Genomic DNA, 24,572 nt, shown 5'->3' on the forward strand with positions numbered 1-24,572 from the left:
ATGGCCAGGGAGCTGCTGTTCCGCTACCCAAGGATGACCAGGGGAACAGGGAGGCTTCTTAGGAGGTGGAATGCATGGTCCTCTTCTTTTGCTGCCCCTCTGGAGTCAGAAAACTGCAGTTTCAAAATGGATTTGAAAAAATAACCCCTGTATGTTACTACAGATTGTCCACGCTTCAGTAACAGCTATGTTCTATTTCTAGAGGGTGGGGGATTTTTTGAAGCAAATTTGGAACAGTTTGGAAAAAACCAAGCAGGTTCATATCTATGCTTGAACATCCGCAGTCAGGTATCTGCCCTGGAAAAGCCTACATCTGAGGAACATGACGATATCAGCAGTATGACAGTGTGTGACATAGTCAGCTGTGTGCTCACACAGGCAGTAACACCAGGCAAGAAAGAGAGAAATGTGAAGAACTAGCCAGCTCAGCCAACATGCCAGCACTCAGGACCTGGCTCTGTATATCTTACCCTGGGAGCAGACAAGCCCTGGGGCTTAGTAAGGAGGCTGATGCTAAAGTCCTGGCTGATGAAGAAGCTGTTTTAACTGAAAAGAGGTTAAAACTATTTCCTTTTGCTTTGAGGCCAAAGATTCTTATTATGGGACATGAAGTTTGTCCTTCCACTTCCCATCAGGTCTGGAGGCTTCACCTGCTCTTTTGGGAGAGGAAGTGTTGCTTTCTCCCTTTTTGCTGTTTGAATAGCTGCACCACATTTAATTTTCAATGACAGGAGGTAGGGCATCTCTCTGTCAGGTACAAAAAAGTTGACAAATCAAGCAATGAATGATACATACCACAGTCAGCGGCTCTTACAGGTGTACAGGAGGTCGTGGGGGCTTGAAGAGCACTTATATCGCCATAGCAACTGTAACTCAGGGATGGAGCTGAAATTAAATGGAGCTGTTTGAACACATAAGATCTCATAAGAGCAGTATTGTTCAAGTCCTGCAAGTGCATACAAGTCAAGCATGAGAGAGTCCAGACCTGCAAACCACATCCCCTTGTGCAGGCCCTGCTTGTACGGTTGCTACTGGTCTCCATCAGTAATGTTATCAAAGAAAGGTAGAGAACAGAAATTGGTTCTTTTCTAATTGAATATTGAAGCAAATGGATCTAATGACTGTTTAGGTGAATATGCACCTGCCCCATTAGGTCTAAAGGGTGGTGTGGGAGAGAACCAGAGCCTCTGCATTTATTTCAGAGGGCAGTTCCCATTCAGTGCCCCACTCAGGTGATGGCTGGCAGTAGCTGAGCACCCTGGCTGGGATTGTCTGCTGTGCCCCTCGATAACTTGGTGAGGAATTAATTCAGGAGAATGCTTGCCTCAGTCTGGGAAAATTACTTTGTTTCCCCAAGAAGTGAGGAACAAATAGCCTCTATCAAATAGATTGCCACTTTTGTGAGACCATTCCTGAGAAGGCGAGATTGGATAAGGTTAGCTGGGAAAACCAAGAGGAGCCATGCCTGTGAGTGAGTCCCTTGGTTTCAGTCCCCTCCTCCAGGTGAGCTGGTTTAAAAGGCACATGTGGGCAGCAAGCAGTCTGATACAGCAGCTGAAGACCTTCAGCCACACCAGATCTTACAGGGCCATGCAGGAAGGGGCCTCAGGCCTACTGCACACTTCCTCTCCAAGGTCCTTCTGCAAACAATTCCCAGTGTGCTTTTGACAGCAACCCAAACCTGTCTTACCAACAAGGGCTGAAAGACCCAGCAACAGCAGTGCAGGGATCATGGTGATGGCTCTCCTCAGCTGTCCCAGGAGACCTGGAAACACAGTGGTTTGCAAAACATGAAGAAATTACTGCTGATTTTCAGCAGCGCTCTAGCAAAGTTGGCATGCCAAAAGCCTCCACCCTGAGGCACCAGAGAGAGATGGCATTAGCTGAAGAGGGGTTGGGCAGCAGAGGAACTTTCTTCCCTTAGGGAGGTTGGGACCAGGGAGGTCCCTGTTGGTAGCCTGGACTAGCAGGGGCCTTTTTTAGCCCCAGTCACTTGTCACTGCTTGCTCACATGGCCCCTCCTAAAGGTCCATGTGTCTTTATGATGAGCAGGTCCACTAGCTTTGCTTTAATTTTATAGGTGTTTGAAGTCTGATGTGCTATAAAGTGCACACAACCCCTGCCTCCCCATTCAAAAAGAATTTTTCCTTGGCTCTTGGAAAAAGTTGTTTTCAAAAATCATGGACTATGACCCTTAATACTCTGCTAAGAGCATGCAAGGCAACTCCAGCATATATTGGGTGAAATAATACTTCTCTGTGTGATACTGGCAGATAAGCACTTTACTAATAAATGTGTACGTTTTGCCTATTAATACCATTCCAAAATATCAACAGCTATCAAATGCAAAAATATTGACTGTATTTGCCTTGCTGATGAACACATTTAAACTGTGCAGCTTTTATGGCTTACAAATGTTTTGGCTGTTTTTTTTTCCCCCCAAGATTTCAAACACAAAATACATCATGAGTTTTGTAGGCAATTAACACTAATCCTGTTAGCACTTGAGAACACATTTTCAGTTTTAATAGCATGTGACCATTTCTCTAGACTGCATTTCTACTGCAAACCAGATTATATAGATGCAGAAACACAAATAATCCACCAGTACCATTGGAAAGACTCTCTTGTCCTGACTGAGCTTTTTCAGGCCAGCAATGCCCATGGCCAGATCAGGGCACACCCAGCAGCTCTGTTTGAGCTCTAACACTAAGGCTAAGTATTCACAAACCCAGATCAATACAGCTTGACCCAACACCTATGAATTCAGTGGCAAATCCATCTGTGTCCCGGTTGAAAGCTACAGGATGTAGCTGTTTCCACAGGCAGGAATTTTTTCACTCCACTCCCATCACAAAAACCTCACAGGCCTTATATAGAAACACCATAGCAGTCACAATATTGGCAAAATGCTAAATCAAAACAAATCAAGGCTTCTGGTTCTAAATAAATATTCTGTAAGTGAATTCAGACTCACCCGTATTCAGTTGTTCTTCCTCTGAGGCAGGTCACTTGAAGACTTTTATATATATACATAAGCAAAGGTATCCACCCTATGGGCTTTGGAATGTTAATTCCTACCTAGTGTGATGACTGTTCTAAAGTACACTAAGTAATATATATTAAGAGCTTAGAACTCCAATGATTTCTTTCATCCCAAGATTTGCACAAAGGGTGGTTAGTCAGACTCAGGACAACTCTGTGAAAGGAAATAAACACTGGTTTTCCTCCATCAATAAGCACATTGATGCACAGTAAATGCCTTGCAGAAATTATCGAAGTGAATCAGTGGCAGAGGCCAGGCAAAATCCAGATCCCTGTCTAGTCCTCTCCTTGCTTTGCATCTGGACATATTTCTGGAAGGATTGGTTTTGTCTTGTTTCCTCAATGGTTTCAGATAGGCAAGCTTTTAATTAAGTATCATACTTAATTAAGTATCATACTTTAATTAAGTACCATATGAATTTTAACAAGGACTATTAAGGAAAATCATCCCACTGCTTCATTGTTTACAACAAACCTAATTCAGGGTGGGCACTTGACTACTTTGAGAACTGAGGCAGGGTCTGAGTTTAAGATGTGGGGAGGCAAGAGGTTGCAGCAGAAATTAGGAGGAAGAGACTGGTGTCTCAGCAACGGGAGTTAGTGGGGACACACAGAGGGGCTCTGAAAGACTTGCACTTTGCAGCCAGGACACTTTTCCCGTCTCTAAAATATCTGAGTCACTTGGAGAAGGAAAGAGAGTCTGGGAGGCCAGTGCCCTTCAATCCTGTTCTGTTTGCCACATTTTTCTCTTCCCTGGACTCTGCCCAGCATGCATGGAGGTTAGGAAGGCCAAGATTTTCTCCTGGTGGTTTTCTCTTCATTATTTAATGCATCACAAATCTATCTATTCCTAATGCTCTTTCAGGACTGATGTGGCAGGTAGGAAATGCTGTTTTGGCCAGATACTAATAAATATGTTCAAAACCAGGCAATGTTACAGGAGGTTTAGTATAAGGGTTAAGGTGAGTCTTAAATATAGAACTCCTGCTGAAGCCTTCCCAAAGATTACGACAAAGCTAGGCAATAATTCTTCATGCACAAACCTGATATTTTCTGTGGTATCTCAGACTAGACTATCATGTAATCCTTTTCCTGGGGTTTAACATTATGAAAAGCAGAAGGTAAAGTATGAAATAATGTGAGGTGCACATCTTTGTGGTGTTGTCATGGTCTAACACTTAGAAAATAGAAACATCACACGTACAGTGTGCTTTAATCCGTTCAAAGGCAATAGCTACTGATTAAATGCTGGAGGGAAGGACAAGAAGAAGAAATTATCTGGGAAAAGCTCATAGAGCACAGCTTGACGGCAGCAAACCCAGTAGATACATTCATTTATCCTCTACAGAACAAGACAATAATTTTGTATTAGAAAGAGATGTATTGTCTCAAGTAGATTATAACAATTTAGTATTAACATCTGGGTATCCTTTATAAAAACAACATCATGTTAGTGACAAAAAACTAATGTTCCTCTGTCACTGAGCCTGTGTTCATGCTGGTGACTTGGGACCTTTGAGAAGTAGCCTATAATCTTAGGTAAGATTTATTTCCTAATATGTTGTCCACTTGCTGATGGTCCTTCAGGTAAAGTTTTGAATTGAAATACTGTTTGGTTTTGCTACATATTTTTCTCTTTCATTTGTTACCATGTAATCACATTTTTCTGCATTTCACAGTAGTCACATGAATTTTTAATGCCTATTCTGCATTACATTGCCCTTTATGTACTCATTGAGTAGTGGATATTATGTTTTAAATGCAAGTTTTTATCTGTGCTGCTATAAGCTCTTAGGTCCCTGAGACAGAGTCCTTGTATTCATTCAAATTCCACTGTAAGCCCAGATAAGAGGGTACTTTTTCAGCAATGTTATGGACTTTTTCTCACTCAAACCCTCTTTATCCACACAAAATTTTCCAACTGGCTTTTATAGTAAAAGCCAAAAGCCAGCAGCCTCTATGGAAACATGCTCATACATACTGAATGGAGCAGGGCTCTCGGCTAGTGCATTTGCCCAAGGCACCACCACATCACGAGAGCTGCATGGTGTTAGAAAACACCATCTTCTGCTAAAAGGTCTTTGTGGGGCCGTGTAAACACACAGCATTGAGTGTAGGTGAGCCACTTGATGAGAGTGGGCTGCATCTGTCACTAGTACAGCACATTTTTCATTTTTATGATAGATTTAATTTGGAAATTTTCATCAGGAGTAGTGTTAATACCTATTCTCCTTGTGCTGGGTTTGGTCAGCACAGCATGTGACTGGAAGGGATGGAAAGTCAAGGAAAGAGGAGGAGTAAACTTATCAAATAGTATCTGCATCTTCTTAATTTTCAGAAGCAGGAAAGGTTCCTGGTGTTCATGGGCATCCTGGCATTAAGCTGCAGTCAGCGACCACAGACACACTTTCTCTGTGATCTGTCAATGACACTGTTGGTTACATTCAGGTAAAGGGAGAACAGAGTGGACAAAAAAATGTTACCTGACACAATAGCATTTTCCACTTGTCTTACATAAACTAGAAGGGACCACTCCTGAGATCTAAAGCCCACCAAGGTTCAGTAACAACAGTTCTTTCCTACTCACAGATTTTCACTTCATATTTTTTCTCCCTCATGCCAAGGGAATTTTTTTACATTCTGTTTGATGGAGAAGTGATCAAAATTGAGCATCATTTTGAAAAGGACTACATGCTGCACATGTTGTTCTCCTTCGGGTTGCAGGTTTTAGCATCACATGTCACTGGGTGGTGAGAATACCATCTAAAATTACTTGGAATGATACTCGCAATAATTATTGTCTCCATTGTGTGTTTCAACTTGTTTCATAACATTGACAGGTAGATGAATTTCTCAGGTTGTTCCTTTTGTCTGGGATGTAATTACAGGTAACACCAGGTATTCTCAGACTTTGTAACTGCTTTATAGGGAAGTTGCCAATCACTGCTGATGTAGGTCGGATACCTACCACTAACTGACCAGTTAAAGATGCATCTGTAGCATCATCTCAGACAAATCCTCTACAGTTGTCCTTCCCAGCTTTTAAAGGGACACACCCAATTTAATAGTTACATTTCCATAGTTTTTTCTTTCTCACATCTAGCATACCTGGAAGTAATCATAGAATCATTTAGGTTGGAAAACAACTTCTAAGATCATCAAGTCCAGCCATTAACACAGCACTGCCAATTCCACCACTAAGCACCACATCTACACATCTTCAAAAGTCGTTAAACTTGTAAGACATGAGGCTGTCAGTTTTCACTCTATTCAGAAGCGAACAAGTGCTGAGTGTCCCAATCTTTTCCTTTACCTTGCCTTTCTGAATAATGCAGATGAGCACTGAAGTAACATCCCACTCTGCATCTCTCTGGCCTTCACATAAAGTATCTAAGGCTAGAAGTGTTTATGAGGGAGGGAAACAAGTATTTTCCTTCTGCTCTCTAAAATGAAGTTTTTAATTTTACTGTAGGAAAGGTGTCCTAGCAAAAAGATCACTGGATTGGATTCTATGAGAGCTTTTTTACATCCCGTCTTAAACATAGATCTATCACCTAAAAGAAGTAATTCAAAGTTTGAGCCAAGTTCGGGTTCTGCACATGGGTCGGGGCAATCCCAAGCACAAATATGGACAGGGGGATGAATGGATTGAGAGCAGCCCTGAGAAGGACTTAGGGGCATTGGCTGACAAGAAGTTCAACATGACCCAGCCATACGCACTCACAGATCAGAAAGACAACTGTGTCTGGGCTGCAGCAAAGTCAGCGGGGCCAGCTGGCTGAGGGAGGGGATTCTGCCCCTCCACTGCAGTCTCCTAAGTTCTGGGCTCCCAAAGTAAGAAGGATGTGCAACTGCTGGAGCAAGTCCAGAGGAGGATCACCAAGGTGATCAGAGGGCTGGAGCACCTCTCCTATGAAGACAAGCTAGGATTAGGATTGTTCAGCCTGGAAAAGGAAATACTCTGGGGAGACCTTACAGCACTTTCCACTACCTACAGGAGCCAAACAAGAGAGCTGTGGAGGCACTTTGTACAAGGGCATGTAGTGATAGGACAAGGGGGAATGGCTTCAAACTGACAGAGGGTAGGTTTGGATTTGATACAAGGAAGAAAGTCTTTGAGTGAGACACTGAAACAGGTTGCCCAGAGAAGTTGTGGGTGCCCCATCCCTGGAAGTGTTGAAGGCCACAGTGTATAGGGCTTTGTGCAGCCTGGTTTCATGGAAGATGTCCCTGCCCATGGGCTCAGAACTAAGTGGTATTTAAGGTCCCTTCCAACCCAAACCATTCTGTGTTTTGATGATAAATATTAAGGACATTTCTGTGTGCCTGGAAGTGATGACAGAAAGCATTGAAGACTGTTAACATTCTAGAAAACAAACAGGAAACCATTTCAGGCTTTTTCCTAGGGTGGTGCACTAACAAAAGAAACAATTAGCAAGGAGGAAGTACATCAGGAAGGTAATTAATGTTGTTCTGTGTATCAATCATCTGGTTTTCATACAATGCCATCTTGGGAAAAGCCAATCATTACTGGATATTGCATGGTTTGCAAAGAAGATAAGTTAATTTTTAAACCTTTTTTATAAGAGTCACATGTTGAAGTCATACCACCAGGTGGGTGATGCTTGAACAGGCTGTGTTCCAAAATGCAAATAATAGTAACACAGATTCAACACTGAGCTGACCCAGCTACATGGCTACTACACCAGGGTTGGCTTAGTTTAGGCAGCTCAAGCCATGGCTGTAACAATTAATCAAAAACCAAAAAATAGCTTTAGAATATTATGGGTTCTCTAAAAGTAAGTTTTCTTAACTACTTCCTTTCCATCAACAAGCACCCAGTATTTCTCAGTGTACATGCACTTAAAATTAATGAACCAAATTTGAACAAGGTATCTTGGGGTTATGCTCTGGGGTGTTATGTACTGCTTTAGCCAGCTGGATGTGTTACCTTAAATTGATGAAGAAGGTATAAGTTCCCTTCTTTAACATATGATACAAGAGTGGTGCTCTGCACAGGGCCAGGAAACAAGGAGCAACTGGCAGACCACAATGTCTTGGATCACCACAATCTTATTGGACTGGCTGAATGCTGAAGGCTCCCAAGCGTGATCCAAGAACAAAAGATCAGAGTAAATCTTTTTTGTGTCAAATGTGGGGGAACCTATCTCTATTTATCCTTTAAATGTGGCTCAGGAGTAACATACTCCTCAGAGGAGTTCTCAAGTAGTCTACTGTAACATCGAGTACCCTCACCTTCTGATTCTTAGAGGCTTTTCTTCAGCTCCAGAGCATAACTCTCACTCTCAAACTGTCACATACAGCTGTTCCAAAGAGACAGATCAGCGACTACTGACAGAATTTTCCTTTCAAAAAGTGTGTTACACAGCTATTGTATATACAATGAGTACAAAAGCCATGTTATTTCTGCATCAGCTAGTGCTTGTTTTTGTGTATGTGAGAAATGAAGTGACAGCATCCCTCACACTGGGTTGAGAACACCAGCTTTACTCTTATGGGGAAGACAAGGGGCTTGTCTTAGAAACTGTACAGGTCAAAATTCTATAGAAATTTCTGTAGAAAAGCTTTCATTTTAGTATTTCTAGGTGGGGGATAGAAACAAAGGGGGTTACTTGTAACATAGGACTTGACAGAATCAATTCATTTTTCGAGCTGGCCTCCCTCCACTCCTGTGACACTTGCAGGTAATCCATGGGGTCTGAGAGCAGTAACTCAGGTGATGCCCTCCCCAAAATTTATTTCTCATCCTGCCTCTTTCTGGAACCAGACTTCTTCACACTCTCAGATTCCAAAGCTCAGCTCAGCACTTCAATTTGGGGTAGATTTCCAGAAACAGAGCAAAAGCCAGGATCAGTCAGTGATCAAGGAGTGTCCAGTCGTGTCCAGATAATTCAGCATCAAGACCTAACAACAGAGCTCTCATTTGGTTATTATGATTGCCTTCATGCTTTCTTTTATTATTTCATGCCAAGCATCAGGCATAGACTTGAGCACTAATCATTATTCAAGTTATATGCTGAGTTCAGGCATAAGCCCCAGCACTTCCAAAGTTATACCTGAACATTTCTCATCTCTTTGTTGTCTAACAACCTTTCATGGCAGACACATGCCAGACCAGGCACCATTTTGTGATTGGTCTAGGCTCAGGAACCTTGCTCAGTCATGTCCTCACATACTTCATCCATCTGTGGTAAGCAATTAATCACATAAAACCTGTGTTTCTTCTGCATATTGTAAATCATTAGCATCCCATCTATCAGCCGTACGGCGACTAGATTGCTGTTGACAAAGTTATCTTTCTGCTTTTCAAGTCTGTACAGCTGACATTTATTTGAGCTGGTGTTCTCTGTATCATGACACTTCTAGCTGCTATCCCAGGTCTTATATCATGGACAATTCATTAATTTAACCTGCAAGACAAAATCATTAAACTTTACCACAGAAGAGTAATTTGTTCCTCACTACTCAAACTAGATGAATTTCCCATTTCTTAAAGAACTTCTAGGTTTCAGCAAAAATAAAATTTTTGGGTTTGAATTGTTCATCTCAAAGTAATATGCAGGATGGAGGTGTAACGAAGAGGACTGTTCAGTAGCAGTTTTAATGTTCATTCAAAACAGAATATGCAGAAACTAGAAAAGTTTCCATAAAAGTAAAGACTTGAAGCAAATCTGTGAGATTGCTACTTTCAAAGTAAATCTAAACTTATAGTACAAACAGTCTTAACTTCCTTTGCTACCCATGTCCATGGCAGGGGGGTTGGAACTAGATGATTTCTAGGGTCCCTTGCAACCCAGCCCTGAGCCTGATTCTACCCAAGCCACACATTCCTGCAAACTCCTTGTATCAGCACTAGAGTATGTGTGGTCATGTTACAAGCCTGATGAAGGAAAAGGTCCCAGGAAGAAGGGAGATTAACCTAGAAAAAAAAAATCATCAGCTTAAAGTGACATGAAAGCACAGACTCCAAGTAGGATTTGCACTCAGTTTGTAATGAGGCTATTCACGTGTGGAACTGAGTAACCTCCAACAACGCACTGTGCTGGAATCCTGACAAGCCCACGCGTTTCCACACAGCACGCAACTACATTAGAGGTGATTTTATATTTACACAGCTTATTCAACACAATTAGGGCTCAGTGATGACTCCTAAGACACTTGTAAAAATACTATTGGAACATTGGTTTCCTGAATTTCATGCAACTGGTGCAGGGGAAAAAAAGGAGCACTTTCTAATGCATTTGGAGACTTTGTGCATTAAAAAAGAGATTAACGTGAAGCAAGTCTCCTTTATGCAGCTGTGTAATTTTAAGCTGTGTTCTCAAAGTGATCCTGTATGTTAGTACAGAACTGTATATCACCTGTTAGAAATCTAGAAAGGGCTCAAACAAACTTTCTGATGGACTTTATTAATAGAGAAATTATTCCATAGCACCTAGATCTTCTTTAAAAGGATACAGTAGTCAAGTCAACATTAGAATTAAAATAATTTTATTTCAATGTACATGAACAGAAATAAAATATAATTTTTTAAACTTAAAGAGATATATTGCTGGGCTGGCCCAATCACAAGTGTTCTCTACTACAAGGCAGCAAGACTGGCTAGACCCACTTCACTGCTATTTGGACCAACTGGGTTCAAAGTACCACCCCAAAAGGGTCCTTCAGCACAAAGCAAACAATTTTTCTGAAAATGAAAAGAAAACTCATCAATGGTTCACCTAGCCAGGAATATTATATTGTGTCCAAGGAAGATCTCTCTTAAAAATTCTGTCCATCACTGAAGAACAGTACACAATATGTGGCACTATATCTAAACTTAACAATCAAGGTTTCTCCCAAATACTTTTCTCTATTCTACTCTCTTGTACTCTCTTATCTGCTATAAAACCCACACATTCACAACCATAGAATGATACAAACCCATGAACAAGGCTGTTTTCAATATACTTGTTGCTATGTGCTATCGCCTGCTGTATCAGCTCTGACATGCAGCATTCGTAGATGGTAAAAGGGCATTTCTCTTGGCCATCTATTTCAGAATTCACAGAAGTTATGACTGTTTTTACAACTTACAGTGCAATGCAGTTAATTTATTCAATGGCATGATATGGCACCATAAGAAAAGCAATTATTTGTTAAAATGCACAATTTCTTTACTAATAATTTTGTGGTGCTTTCCTGATAATGCAAGTAATAATAAATATAAAAAGACAACTGGAAGAGGAACTTATAAAGAACAATCTTTTTTAGAAGTGAATGTTACCTCCTTTAATAATGAAAAACAGAAAAAAACCCTTGTTAGATTCAATGAAAACAACAGGAAGTAGTTCCTCACAGAGCACAGTTAAACTGTGACCTCCTTGCCACATGATGCGGACGCCTGGATACTATAAGGATTTCAAGAGATTTTTCTTCTCTTGTTTTAAGCAGCAAATGCTCTCAGATATGGTGTTCCCCAAGCCACAGACTGCTCAAAGCAGACTGTGGGGAAGCATTGCTATCCTGGTCACCCTGTTTTCCTTCTTCCTTGTGCATCTCCTTTTAGCCACTGAGACCAGATCCTGGGCCAGAGGGACCTTTGGTCTGACTTCATACAGCTGTTTCAAAGTTACTTCAAAACATTTAATAAACTTATACTTAAGACAAAGGGCTTAAGTTCATCATTTGCCATGTCATTTAGTTAGAAGGACTAAGATTTTCAAATGACAAATGACTTCCAAAAGAGGAAAAAAAAAAACTTAAGCTTTTTCCTGCTGTGACTCAGTTGTATAAAACTGTATAGAAAAATGAGAATTATGTGCAGATGTAATGAAAAGCAGTAAGCTTTATAAAAAACATTCTTAGAAATGTACCACGCATAAACAAAAGATGATTTACAAATATATTTAGCGGCTCTTCTAGTCATCATCAGAATCTGAATCATATATCTTTCCTCTGATGGTCTTCTTGTCCAGCTTTGTAAAGCTTGTTCCGTATTTCTTTTGACTTTGAAAAGGTGGATCCATCAAGTTTCCACTACAGAGAAAGGGTAAGACAAGTTGATTAAAGCCATATTCATACAGACAGTAAGCATCATGTCTAATGACCCGTTTCTCCAGAAACACACATTCTAAGAGAATACAATGCCTACTTGCTACAGGCACCCTAAGCAGCACTGAGGTGTTGCTAGCATAGCACATCCTGGTCAAAATGGCTTGGATAACTGGAGTTAAAAGGCAGGAGTGTGAAAGTAAACAGCACCTGTACATGGAGCTGTAAAATGAAAAGGCTTTTCCTGCAAACTGATCATGCTAAAGACAACAATCTGTCAGATTGAACTGTAACTAGGGAATTACGGAGAGACTTTTCAAAACAGCTGAGGAACCACCAGCACAAAAGAAGCTAAAATGTTGCTAACAGGGACTTTGGAGTCAGAACTGGGTTTGCCAGAAGTCACTCTGTGCTACCTATCTCTTCCCAGCAGGAACTCACACCTTGGAGTGCCCCCATGATCCTGCAGGGGCTATCTCAGCAGCATGTGCATCCATGGGAATGGGCCTGGGCTCCCCGGTGGAAGCAGCAGGTTTTCACATAAAGCTGGAGCGCCTGCTTCTCTTCCAGCAGGGTTGGGCAAGGAGGGGAATCCCCTCTGGCTGGCTCAGAAAAGAGTGTGCCCTGCTTTTGCTCACATGACCTGTGAGGGGTTTGCATCCAAGTGAGTGAGTGAGCAATTGCAACAGTTACAACCTTCTGGAATTAGGAATAAAGGGGTGTTTAGAAATGTGTATTTCTTTACAAAACATTAATACTCTTTTGCTGATATAGATAAATATACAGTTCACAGACAGCAATTTAATCACATATGTTAACATACCACTTGAATCCTGATTTTGGACAAATAATCTGACCTGAACAGTTTTTCCCCTAAATAAAGTATACCCTTTTACCATTTGCTATCCCACAGGTTGGAGGAAAAGAACTATTTCTAAGCTCTGAGGAGGCCTATGCCCTTTTCAGGAACTCCTGAGAGTGGGAAGTGGGAACTGTTTCAGAACAGTTTGGAAATCTGGCTCGCATTGCAAAGCCAGGGTCTGCCAAAAGGAACGAAGAACAAAATTCCCCCACTCCACAAGGAGCTAAGAACAAATACACAGTACAGAGTCAAGTAGAAGTAAAATTATGCCATAAGCCAATGTATCAACGTTTAGCAAATTTAGTGGTGCTTGATACAACTCCAGTGAAGGATTTTTCCCATAAAAGGCTGTTGCAGTCTAGAATATGCATCCAAGCTGTCTCTGCATATTTGCTTTTTACTGAACTGGGAAATACCAGTTGTTTTAAAATTGTAAGTTTCAGTCATTTCACCCAAAGTTCAGCAGCTACTAAGCCACATTGAGTAGTAGTTCCTTTGGCTTTAAGATACAATACTTCTTGCCAAAATTTTAGCTCATTAGACATTTAAATAAATTCAGTAATGAATATTAAAATTTGAAGTGCACTAAATACATTCAAAACAATAGAGCAAAATTAACCTAAAGCAAGAGATGATATTTGAACCACATTGGAAAGGAAAGCAGAATTTTAGTAAATAATTCTCCGGTAAAGTTAGGCTATTGTGGTGACAGATATGTTCTACTGCCTTTTGTTCTGTAGTCTTTAACAAGATAGTTATGATGAGTATATTGTACTGTTACTAAGTTTATTTACACTTATTCAAATTATTTTCCACTTTCAGTACAGTTCGTTGAAGAAAAAAGTATATTCATGTATGTAATACTGACTTAGATGCAGTTTAAGGATGACTTGCTGAGTTTTCTCTGAAGTGGATGAAAAATGCTCAGACTTCAGTGCACTGCAACTGTGACATGAAGCATCTATAGATGCTATAGGATTACATTACATGCACGACACTGAAGCCATATCAGAGCATCACTGCTACTATATACACCTCATGATGAGAACTGGGTTTATTTTTATTACTCTACAAAAGGGACACCTCAACACTCATTACAACGTCTCAACACTTTGCCAAAGAGATTATCTTCTTTCCCTTGATGAAGCACACAGATTAAGTAACTAGATTAAACTCCTACATGTCTTTTTTAGCATACAACATAATAAAGTTACAACCTTTCAGATTCCCGTCTGCAAGCGCATTCTCTTTGTATTTAATCTGAAAATAAAAGAATCACAAAACACTTAATTACCTGTAATTAATTACATCTGCACAGCCTAATCTCCATTCTAAGGTTTCTGTAGTGAAGTCATCAGTGTTACCGAGGTCAGTAAAGCCCACAATGTAGTCTTGTGTTTTCCCGTCTTTTATTAGTGCTAGAGTGGGAATTACTTTGATGCGCAGTCTCTCACACAAGAAAGGAGATTTTTCAGCATTTAATTTCAAGAATTTTGTCTCAATGTGCTTTTTTGCCAATACAGTCAAATGTTTGTCCATTATTTGGCACCTGTGGAAAAATTAACCCAAAATATATAAAGTGTTAGAACGAATAAGCTGACAAATATGCATTTGGGAGGAAGTTTAAAAGGAGCAGTAAAGAACTAGTTCTATCATGTTAATACTTAGACATTACCTCTGTAATAGAGAATTTAGTTTCAAGAGAAACTATGTTTCAGAGGTAGCTGGATCTAATGACTAATAGTGGAACAGCTTGGAGCACCTCTACTGTATAATTATACCATCCCTTTCTCTAATTTCTTCCTAATTACCCTCCGTAAACCTGGAAGCCTCGCTCTCCTTTCTGGAGGCCTGCATTTACTGAGGACATCTCTTTCTAGTCTTCCAGCTCAAGCTTCACTGCCTGTCAACTGGAAAAATTTCTCTATAGAAGATTTCTTCAGAGAAGTACTCTCAACATGATAAGAGTGTTCTGGATTTCTGCAGTTACTACCTTCACAGCTGAGATGCAGTAACTCAGTGTAAGTGAAAAAAAGTGATTTGCACAGACTACTTTGCACAGTATTGCTAAAGGCAAAAATACTTGGCTTCTCTGTTGCCATGGAATAGGAGTGAGCATAAAACTACTGTTTCTCAGCCAAGGGACAGTGATGTGAACCGCTCAAAATACTTGTCAGATCACAGAGATTCATGGACTCATCACCAAGGAGAGCTGAACAGATCAAAAAAGCTGGACTGGGCAAAGATGAAAGCAACTTGATAAGGTGGTTGGTAAACCCAACACACAAGTTTCAACCTGTCTGTCAGCATGACACACCTTACAAAGCACTTTCTCAGAAGTTCCTTCTCCTCTCTGAGCCTACAGACTTTGCTGATTCAAGAAACAAGAACCCAAACCTGTATTAGTTACTTCATTTGCAGTGACAGCCTTTCACCCTCTTGAGTAAAAGCTAGCCAAACACAACTGCTTTAAACACTTAGGAAATGTAGGACATGGATACCTCACTGCAAAATCCAGCCTTGACCTCTTTCAGTTTCTCACATGGAGACTGTTTCAGTTTATATTCTGTAAGCCAGGGAGAACATAACACCTTTGGGGGGAAAAAAAACTCGAAACAACCAAAAACCAGGACAACTGGCTCCTCCTTCAATAAACTACTCTACTTTGCTACTGCATTTTAACAGAACACATTGAGAGAGACCCAGTGAGGAACAGCCTACAACCCAGAACTTCCAAATTCTTCCAAGGAAGTGGGACATCTTAGTTTGGGTTCCTATTCTGAGTCACCACATATTGTCAGATCTAGGTGTCTCATACTCTAAAAAAAGTGACAGAATCACAAAGGCAGAGGCACAAAGGGAAAGCAGCTGCAACTGATCCTTTCAGAGTAAAAGGTTAAATTCTCAAGATGCCTAGACAAGATTTTGGGGGTTTTTTTTCTGTTTGCCAGAACGACCCAGATTATCTCCATCTGGACCAACATAAGGATCTTTTTGATAGACCTAACTGCCTCAAACTAAATCAATAACGAAACACAGCAGTCTCTCAAATATTGTCAAAGAGGTTAAACATCTATGTTCTAATCAACTACGTAGCAGAATATTAATTGTTGTCCAATCATGTTCAGATTAACTATAGTGGAAAAATACATTTAAAAAAATCAAATGTCTGGAAAAGTGACTGAGATTTATAATGAAGCAATGTGAGTACTTCTAAAAATGCCTGTTCATGAGTGGGATTTGAAAGAACAAAAAACATCTGTTTTTTTAGACATCTTTAAACAAAAGTTTCTTCAGCACAGCTTAGTTAACTATACCTGAAGGTTGTATCTCTATAGAAATGGCAAACCACATTTTTACTTTCTTTGACTTCTTGGAAAAAGTCTCTCTCGCTTGGGATTTCTCTGTATTCTCCATGTCCTTTTGAAAGCCACTCCTTGAAAAACAGAAAAGCAAATAATTAGTATGGAGGTTGTTAGTCTATCTGTTGTGCAAACTATACAGCTTTTAGAAAATGGAAGAGGGGGCCTGTAGTGAAAACCCATTTCATACAGTAGTGGAGAAACAAATCACTTCCTCCCCTTGAGTTTTATTTTAAAAATACACAGATAAGGACACCTTACTTCTTTGGAAATACAAATCTTGTACAGAGCTACATAAAATTCTGCAATGCAGCCTCTCAGTAAGACAAGAGTAGTTCAAAGAATACAATAAAAACTCTTGGCATTTGAAAATTCTTATGTACACTCAAAGAACTCATCTAAATTTTATCAACTAATTACATTAATAAAAAAATTTATTTTAATTTTTTACTCTATGAGAAAAATCAGTGAGAGAAAAAGCCTACTAACTCATCTGCAATAAATGATGTTTACCTATCAAATATACACTGAAGGGATCTTAACATGAACCAGGCTCAGAGAAAATCAGGCAGAAAACACATGTGCACCATCAGTCATAACATCAATGGAGAAACAGAATGTCACAAGCTAGAATTTAGAGGCAACTTCAAAAAATGTCTGATTAATGTGCAAACACAGCTTCCAAAGAGCTAATCTTCCACATTTTCAACAAACACACTTAAAGGAAAAAACCCACAGCCTCTACAATACTAAAAGGTAATTGCAGTGTATTTAAACAAGTACAGACTAATCTACATGATTAGAAGTAGTGCAGTATGACAAAATTTGACATAAACCTTAATTTTCCAATAGGGGAAAAAAATTTAGATAAATCACTGTTCTTAATCTTGCAGTTTTGTCTTAGGAAGGTGAAAGAAAAAAAGTTTCCAAGCAAACCAAAGATATTCTGTAAGCTAAATTAGGGTAGAACAAAGACTCTCCTGAATATTGTAACATTAAAAATTCATGCAAGTATGAGCATATGAAGAAGTCATCATGATGCAAATCAAGAACTCACTTATCCCCCAACAGTGATTATGCATTAATTCCCCTGTCCACAGATTTATTCTGGAAGAGTGTGAAGCACATTTCTTTACTGAGCAGTATCCTACACCACATTTGCATTTGAAAGCGTGTAAGAACAGTGACAAGCCCAACGACATAAAGAAGTTTTTGCATGAACCTATCACATGTTCATATCCAAGGACATCTAAGTGTTATGACTTCTGAAAAAGGAAGACACTAGACTCAAATATAAACTGAACTTCTGAAGACAAGTGAATAGTGTTTCTCTTCTTCTGTGTTTACAGAACCAAAGCTGCTGGCGCTGCCTGTCCTCCAGCATCCCAGCCATGCCATGATATTTCACTGCATTCCCATTTCAAAGTCTGGCATCAGCTTTTAAGGACTTCATCGCAGCCAGATATCTCCTTTCAGCCAAGCCACTTCTCCCCCACCACAATCAATTTCTTGTTTAGGTTAGGTCAGATGGAATAAGCTAAGAAACCTATAGCTTCCTTACTTACTTATAATTCACGTCTTACACCATATGTTACCAAAATGATGGTGTAAACTATTGCTCAAGAAGAGCTCTGAGGGAGCATAAAGACCTCATCTGACATGAGGCGTCAGGTCCCAAGGGAGTATTTCCTTCTGGTAAGAGGAAATGAGCAGTCCTACAAAGCCAACATTTCATTGGCTCAGAAGGAGTGTGACAAATTATTCCAACCTAGGAACAAGGAAAAATCCCATTTCACCCTTCTACAAAATACCTAAACAGGAGGGCACATATCACATGCTGTAAGTAAAAATCCACACACTTCAGAAGGAGCCTAAAGCCTTATGCTTTGGTTGCCTACAGGATTTATGCTTCCCGATAGCAATGTTCAGTGAACAGGGACACACTCAGATCTCTGTATGAAACTCCTTATCCTATCCTTATTGTAACAATCAAAGAGGTGCTTCTCTCCTCCTGTTAAAAAACACAAAGCATGCACATGTGGACAGACACTTCCTTTCCTGGACAATTTAAAATTAATAAACACAGAAGGGAGAGAAAGAAGGAAAAATCCACAAAACCAACCAAGCAACACTAAACCACTTAGTTCACACATACAATTTTCAAAAAGTCTGTTACACTCTACACATCAAGAGTCTGTACTACAGTAATTACTTGTTTCTGCTGCTGGCTCTTTTTTAGGGCCTCCAGCCTCCTCTGTTTAAGGCGTTCCAATTCATCTTCATCCATCTGGTCCAGCTTCTGTATTTCAGCATCCAGATGTTCTTCCACAACCTTGGTTGACTGAAGTATTTCATTCTCCAGAACTTTTTGAAGGATATCAACAGGGGTATCAGCAGCCATCTTTAGCTGGAAAGGGGTCTCTTCAGAGCTGTGGAAACAGTGATACGAGGAATTAACATTTACACAAACAACTAAAACTCTGATCTCTCTTTGCTTGCAGTTCACACCATACAAAGTTCTCTGCTATTTGAAGACAGGAGTAGTTAGCAGATAGTTCTTTACTTTACTGCAACCCACTTTGAAGAATACTTTCATGATGAACACAGATGGCAAAGATACAAATCAAGTCCTATTATTTCAGCCCCAAAGACGGCTACTGAAAGTGCACAGGAACCTAAAACTGCTTGTTAATATAAAGAAGAAAAATTCAGCAGTTTCAAAATGATGCTCATCGTGAGCCAGCTGTACCTACTTTAACAAATATTCTGAAACAAGAAGATTCAGTTGGAAAGCTCCAAGCTGCTGGGAAGCGGTAAAGGATGCCTCAGAACAAGTCTAAGCAATGCTCAGTATGTAAGTTTGTGCCAGTAGTTTAAATGCAATTACTTTAAGTTCTAAGGCACATTAACATATATAAATCTGAATTAACACTCCTCTCCTCAGCTACAAGAAAGAGAAGGTGCTCAACAGCAAATGCTCTAGGCCAATACACTGCTTTAATTAGTTCCAGAAAATTGCTACTGTAAACAGCAACGTATGACAGCCTGCAAGAGGATTTAAAAGTCATTACCTAATTGCTGTGTGAAGAAACACAGCCAAAATAATTTTCTGTAAAGTTCTCCCTGCCCAAACACATCAAAAGACACAGAACACTAATCAGAGTGCATGAAGAGTTGTGACAACACAATCGACTGTTCTCCCCAATAAACTTACACTGCAGAAAATTATCAGTGTGGTGACTGACAGTCCTGAAACGGTGACAGTGCACAGTCACCCTACTCAGACTCTCAACCAGCTGACTACGGATCTGAGCTGCCGACTTTGCGTTCCAGGGCACTCTTGGCTGTATTTCAAAGCAGGCGAACTGCCAGCGTCACAGGCTCTGTGACCATCTTGCATACACAAGCAAGAGAAACATTTTAAGCAAGGACGGGAGAAGCCCGCAGATGACGGCAGCAATCCGGGAGCAGGGCAGCACCAGCAGCGCCCGGCCCGCTGCCACGCGTGTCACTGCCACACTCGCTCTGGCCCGCGGCCTCACTCTGCCTCCCTCTTCCCACGAAGTCTGCTTGCCCTCCACCCTTTCTTATGTTTCCAGAAGGAATGTGAACCTTGCCGGCGAAGATCAGAGGCCAGCAAGTCTCCAGGCGACGGAGAGCCCCTGCTCAGCTGGGGCAAAGGGAGGCTGGTCCTCCAAACAATCAGGAGGGAAAACAGGACCAACCCCCGCCAGTCCCCACGGCCATCCCAGGTACCCAGCACTATCCCGGCCCCCAAGTCGCGGAACCCCGCGTGACAAGAGGCTTCTCCTACGCAGCCGGGAGCCTAGGCGCCACCGGCGGGGACGCGGTTCCGTCGCTCGGCCGGGAAGTGGCGCCGGGGTCCCGGACGAACGGGGCGGCACAAGGCGGGGACACTGCGCAGGCGCCGCGCGCCTTCCTCCGCGGGCTCGCTACACACAACGCCACAGACAATGCACGCACCCGGCTCAGGACGGACTCTCCAGGGGCGGGGCGCCGCGCCGCCCGCCCTGCCCCGGGCTCGGTGCTGGTGGTGCCGCCGCCCGCGGCCGCAACCGCGACCCCGACCCCGACTCGGTCCCAGCACCCACCGCTCACCCTCCGGTTCCTCGCGCGCCGGCCGCGCCCCTCCGCCGCTATCGCGAGAGTCAGGGCGGGGAGCACCGCGCGCGCGTGGAACTCCCCCCGACGCGCTGATTGGCCGGTAAAGGGGGCGCGCGCCCCTGCGGGAGGCCGCGCACGCACCCGCGGAACTACCCCCGACGCGCTGACTGGCAGCGGGCCCGCGCCCTGCGCTGGGTACGTACGTACGTACGTACGTGCGTGCGTGCGTGCGTATGTATGTATGTGTGTGCGTGTGCGCGTACGTGTGTGCGTATGCAGGCCGCACCTGCGGGCGGGAGCCGCGGACTTGGGGCCTGCCCGCCCCGCCGGAGGAGCGCGGCTCGCCCGAGGTGGCCGCCCCAACTCCGCGGCGGTGCAGCTCTACCCCGAGCTGTCCCCGCCTCCGCCAGCACCCGCCTGCTGGGGCGCTGCCGTTCCGTCTCCCGCCGCGCTTGCGGGGGGCAGGGTTTGGCCGCGAGAGGCGGGGCAGGGCACGCCCCCTGCTTCCAAGGCATTTTCCCGTCGCGTAGGAGGTTCTGGCGCTGGCAGCGCCTGCCGCTGCTCTGTGGGTGATTCCTGCTCGGGGTTGGGCGTGAGGCACCGGCGGGGGTGTGGCGGTCGGGAGCGGCGGGGCGGGCCCCGTAGCGAAGGTGTGAGGTAAGTCACGCTGCGGGGGCTGCGCACTCCCGGCGGGCTCGCCGAGAACCGGGCTGTGCCGCAGTAGCTGCGGCTCGCCGTCTCTTTGCTTCTTCTGTAAGTGCGCTGGAAGATCCGCTCATATAAGTAATGGGATATTAAAGCGTGGATTTTTTTAGAAAACAGAAAAAAAAACAACCAACCAAAAACCCAACGACAACAACAACAAAAAAAACCCTACCAATCCCCCCAAAAAACCAAAACGCAACACACGTGTTCGGCTTTTTTCTTTCTTGGAAATCTGGCTCCCCGATACCGAAGTGCGCTGACGGGAAAGGCGCAGTGGGAAGATAAACTCGGCCTTATCTGCAGTCGGTTGGGCGCCTGGGTGGGAGAGACTGATAAGGAGCTACAGCTGTATAAAGGCAAAGGCAAATAAGAAGTCAGGGAGGTGGTGATCCTGAGGCTGAAAGGTGTTAGTGAACAGTGAGCCTTGCTCTGTCGACCAAACGAGTTACGGTGGCAGGGTGATGACAACAACAGAACACGTGCAGCTCTCAAAACCTATTAAATAAAATCATAAAATGTTGTCTGTGTTGCCCGTGAGCGTTGTTATTTCTGCTCCATCCTGCTTTGCTCCGGAGGAAAGTGGCCACAAGAAGGTGAGGTCGCACATGAAGCCCCTCCACCCCAATAAGTGGTGCTTGCTGCCTCGCTTCCACGCTGTCTCTCCGAACTTCAGCCACCTCCTCCTCACAGGAGGATCCCGGCGCTCCTGTGAGAGGGCGCAGCACTTGCTCCCTAGGCTCCTTGGAGGGGAGTGGGAGGGAAAGCTTTGTACGCTGAGAAAATCTGGCAGCGGGGGAGGAATTACCGTGCTTTAAATGCCCGGAGCTCCATGAGGTCACGGCCATAAACTCAGTGCTGCCTCCTAGGCCCCCCTGCTAGGAAGAAGGCCAGTCCCCTCAGGGGAGGTCGTACACTGGTTACACTTCGCCTACAAGGTAGGCGGGGGGATGCTGGGGGTGACGGACCAGCCGAGCCCCGTGAAGGGCTGGGGGAGGTGACCTGGTCATGTCCCGCACCAAAATGACTTCCTGGTTGCTGTACTGCTGCGCTGCTCCATGAAAACCTCCGCCTTAGCCTCTTCATTCCCCCACTTTGGCTGAGCTATCCCATTTGCCTCCAGGTAAAACTTTTCAAACGCGTTTATTTTTGACTAGCACTCAGGTTTCATGGCCAAAAGGGGCACAGTCCTGCCTGGAAGTCCTGGGGCCCCTGGAAAGGCAGGAGGGCTGGAGGGAAACTACAGACTGGGGGCATCATTTAGACATTTTCCGGGGCTGCCTGAGGACCAGGAAGGAAGCTATAAGATTCGGAGCGTCACTTAGACGTTTTCCGGGGGCTGCCCACCGTGCAAACTGAGGCGAACAAAGCCGGTTTCTCGAGGCCGGTAAGTATCTGGAGCACCCGAGAGCCGCCGGCGCCGGGCCCGTTCCCCCTCCGGCCGGCAGGAGGCGCTCGCGCACGGAGGCTCGCGGCGCGGGCAGGGCGGGGCTGGGGGCGGGACGGGCGCGTGCGCGGCGCGCGGCGGTGCCATATGCGCGGGGCGGCGCGCGGGGCGGCGCGCGGTCAGCGCTGAGGGGTCGCGCGCACCGGTGCCGCCGCCATGGGCAAGAAGCAGAAGAACCGGAGCGAGGAGAGGTGAGGGGTATGGGGAAACCCCCTCCCATTCCCCCGTCTCGCCGCAGGGACCCCCGTGCCGGGCCGCCCGCGGCGGCGTGACACGGCCCACACGGCGCTGAGTCAGGCGCCGGGCCCGGCCGGGGCTCGCGGCCTCATCGCAGGCGGGGCGCGCCAGGCCCGGCTCGGCCTGGCCGTACGTGTGCTTGTCCGTGAAGGGGCAAGCAGCTCGATTTCCAGCTGGAAAATAGCTGCTTAGTGCAATTGAAGTGATTCAAATGTGGGTTTCTTAATTATTTTTTATCTCTTACTGGGCGTTAGTGCTGTAGATCGTGTTGTGACACTGATATCTACATGTTTCGTGCGCTTGCCTAATAAATGAAAATGTTGGATAAATGAAAGTGGTTGGGTGATAAGAGAGTCCCCTCTGTCGCTATATTCATATCTTCGTGGACAATGCCCCATCTATGAACTTTTTTGTGTCGAAGAGTTTCCTATAAAGGCAGCTGTATTAACCATATGGAATGCTGACTGAATGGCATTCTGTATATGTACGCTATCAGGAGAGAATGTATATTTACTTGTCACTATAGACTAATAATACAAAGAAGCAATCAGTTAAAACAGTGGTTTTAGTTTTTAATAGTGACAGGTAATTAAATGAAAGCTGATATCTTTAAACGTATATGAAGTTGAAACTGCAACGTTTTTTCTTTGCGACATTAAGTGTTTCTCCTCTGGAAGTTCTCCACATGACAGCTGTGTCAAAAATACTGTTTAATCCCTAAGAATTTATTATTTAAGCATGTATTGATGCTTGCTTAACGCTGTTACTCTGTATCAGGTTAGGGTATAAACTGTTTCAGTTTCATCGGTCCTTTCTGGGTAATGAGTGTTTTCTCAGTGAGGTATTTTCCTTTCTGTCTGTTTTTCCCGATGCCTTTTGCCATACCACGTGTGTTGATTTTTAGTATCATTATCAACTTGTTTCACGGGCTGTATTTGACAGGAATAGCTCTGGTGAGGAGGGAGCAGCTCTGGTGAGGAGGTGAGTTGAGTCTGACTTGAGAAAGAAGAGGGAAGGGTTGACATTTTTGCTCTAAAGGAAAGAAGACTTAGTGCCTGCCTTTGTATGCAGTGTGGTAGGTGCCAAATGCATGGAAAAGCCTTTGGGTACTGAAACTCTGCTTCTTGGGGCTGTTTCAGGGGTAGTGGCTGGTGTGCAGAGAACACTTTGAGAGTCTTGGTACCTGCTGGATACTTCGTTCTCTCTCTGTATCTCTGCACGTATTTCTCTGTGTGAATTACTGAGCACAGGCCTCTCTGGTGTGCTACACACAAAATGTTGTGTCTAAAAGTGGAAGCATACCTTAAAGGAAAGGTCAAGAATTTCTTGTTAGAATAGTTGAGATCTTGAGCACCTAATTATTATTACATCAGATCTTAATGTTGCAAAAAAGAAAGAATAATAGTGCAGTTATAGTAGTTGTGCTCCCTGTTGCCAAGTCCTAACAGTGGTTTCATCCTGGTGGTGAGCTGATACAGAGATGTCAGCATCAGGTGTCCTTCACCGGGTGCGTGTGATTGCTCATGGTTGTGATTTCATCTTCCTCACTCTAGGATCCACTTGGGATCATTCTGTGTGCTTAGTAATGTGACTTTGCTCTTCACTGATTATTCCGTGAAGCTCTGTGGTTAGCTGCCTCCATTGGTTATCTCCAGAGTACATCGAAATAAGAGAAAGGCACTGTGTATTAAATACTATTTCTTTCTTGTTTGTTACCCCTAAAACCAATTTTGTTCAG

At 43.4% G+C, this 24,572-nt stretch overlaps 2 protein-coding genes across 5 annotated transcripts in view; one reads left to right on the forward strand and one right to left on the reverse strand.

Moving 5' to 3' along the window:
• Positions 1-10,540: 10,540 nt before the first annotated feature.
• Positions 10,541-20,579, reverse strand: TXNDC9 (thioredoxin domain containing 9). Of its 4 annotated transcripts, none has more exons than XM_059839507.1 (5): positions 20,443-20,579; positions 18,536-18,752; positions 16,279-16,397; positions 14,256-14,510; positions 10,541-12,084 (listed from the first exon to the last, which is right to left on the reverse strand). In XM_059839507.1, the coding sequence occupies exons 2-5, from the start codon at positions 18,722-18,724 to the stop codon at positions 11,967-11,969; spliced, it is 681 nt and encodes a 226-aa protein (XP_059695490.1). In that variant the 5' UTR covers positions 18,725-18,752; positions 20,443-20,579; the 3' UTR covers positions 10,541-11,966. The 4 variants fall into 4 exon arrangements, with proteins under 4 accessions (XP_059695490.1, XP_059695492.1, XP_059695494.1 ...); XM_059839509.1 differs by having other exon boundaries at positions 20,308-20,452; XM_059839511.1 differs by lacking the exon at positions 20,443-20,579 and adding an exon at positions 19,936-19,958.
• Positions 20,580-20,665: 86 nt separating this feature from the next.
• The window catches only part of EIF5B (eukaryotic translation initiation factor 5B), a 38,084-nt gene continuing 34,177 nt past the window's right edge, over positions 20,666-24,572 (forward strand). The window contains exon 1 of the mRNA XM_059839501.1: positions 20,666-21,105. Coding sequence (XP_059695484.1) covers positions 20,690-21,105 — 416 coding nt within the window. The 5' untranslated portion in view covers positions 20,666-20,689. The remainder of the gene's footprint in view (positions 21,106-24,572) is intronic.

This window comes from Haemorhous mexicanus, chromosome 2, assembly GCF_027477595.1.
Source record: "Haemorhous mexicanus isolate bHaeMex1 chromosome 2, bHaeMex1.pri, whole genome shotgun sequence".
Taxonomy (NCBI): Eukaryota; Metazoa; Chordata; class Aves; order Passeriformes; family Fringillidae; genus Haemorhous; species Haemorhous mexicanus.

Coding starts and splice junctions, on each gene's coding strand:
- TXNDC9 (XM_059839507.1), bottom strand. CDS start 18,724: ATGGCTGCTGATACCCCTGTTGATATCCTTCAAAAAGTTCTGGAGAAT. Junction 16,398..18,535: donor AGAGCCAGCAGCAGAAACAA/GTAATTACTGTA, acceptor CTGTTTTTCAAG/GAGTGGCTTTCAAAAGGACA. Junction 12,085..14,255: donor GCAGATGTAATTAATTACAG/GTAATTAAGTGT, acceptor CTTTCTCTGTAG/TGGAAACTTGATGGATCCAC.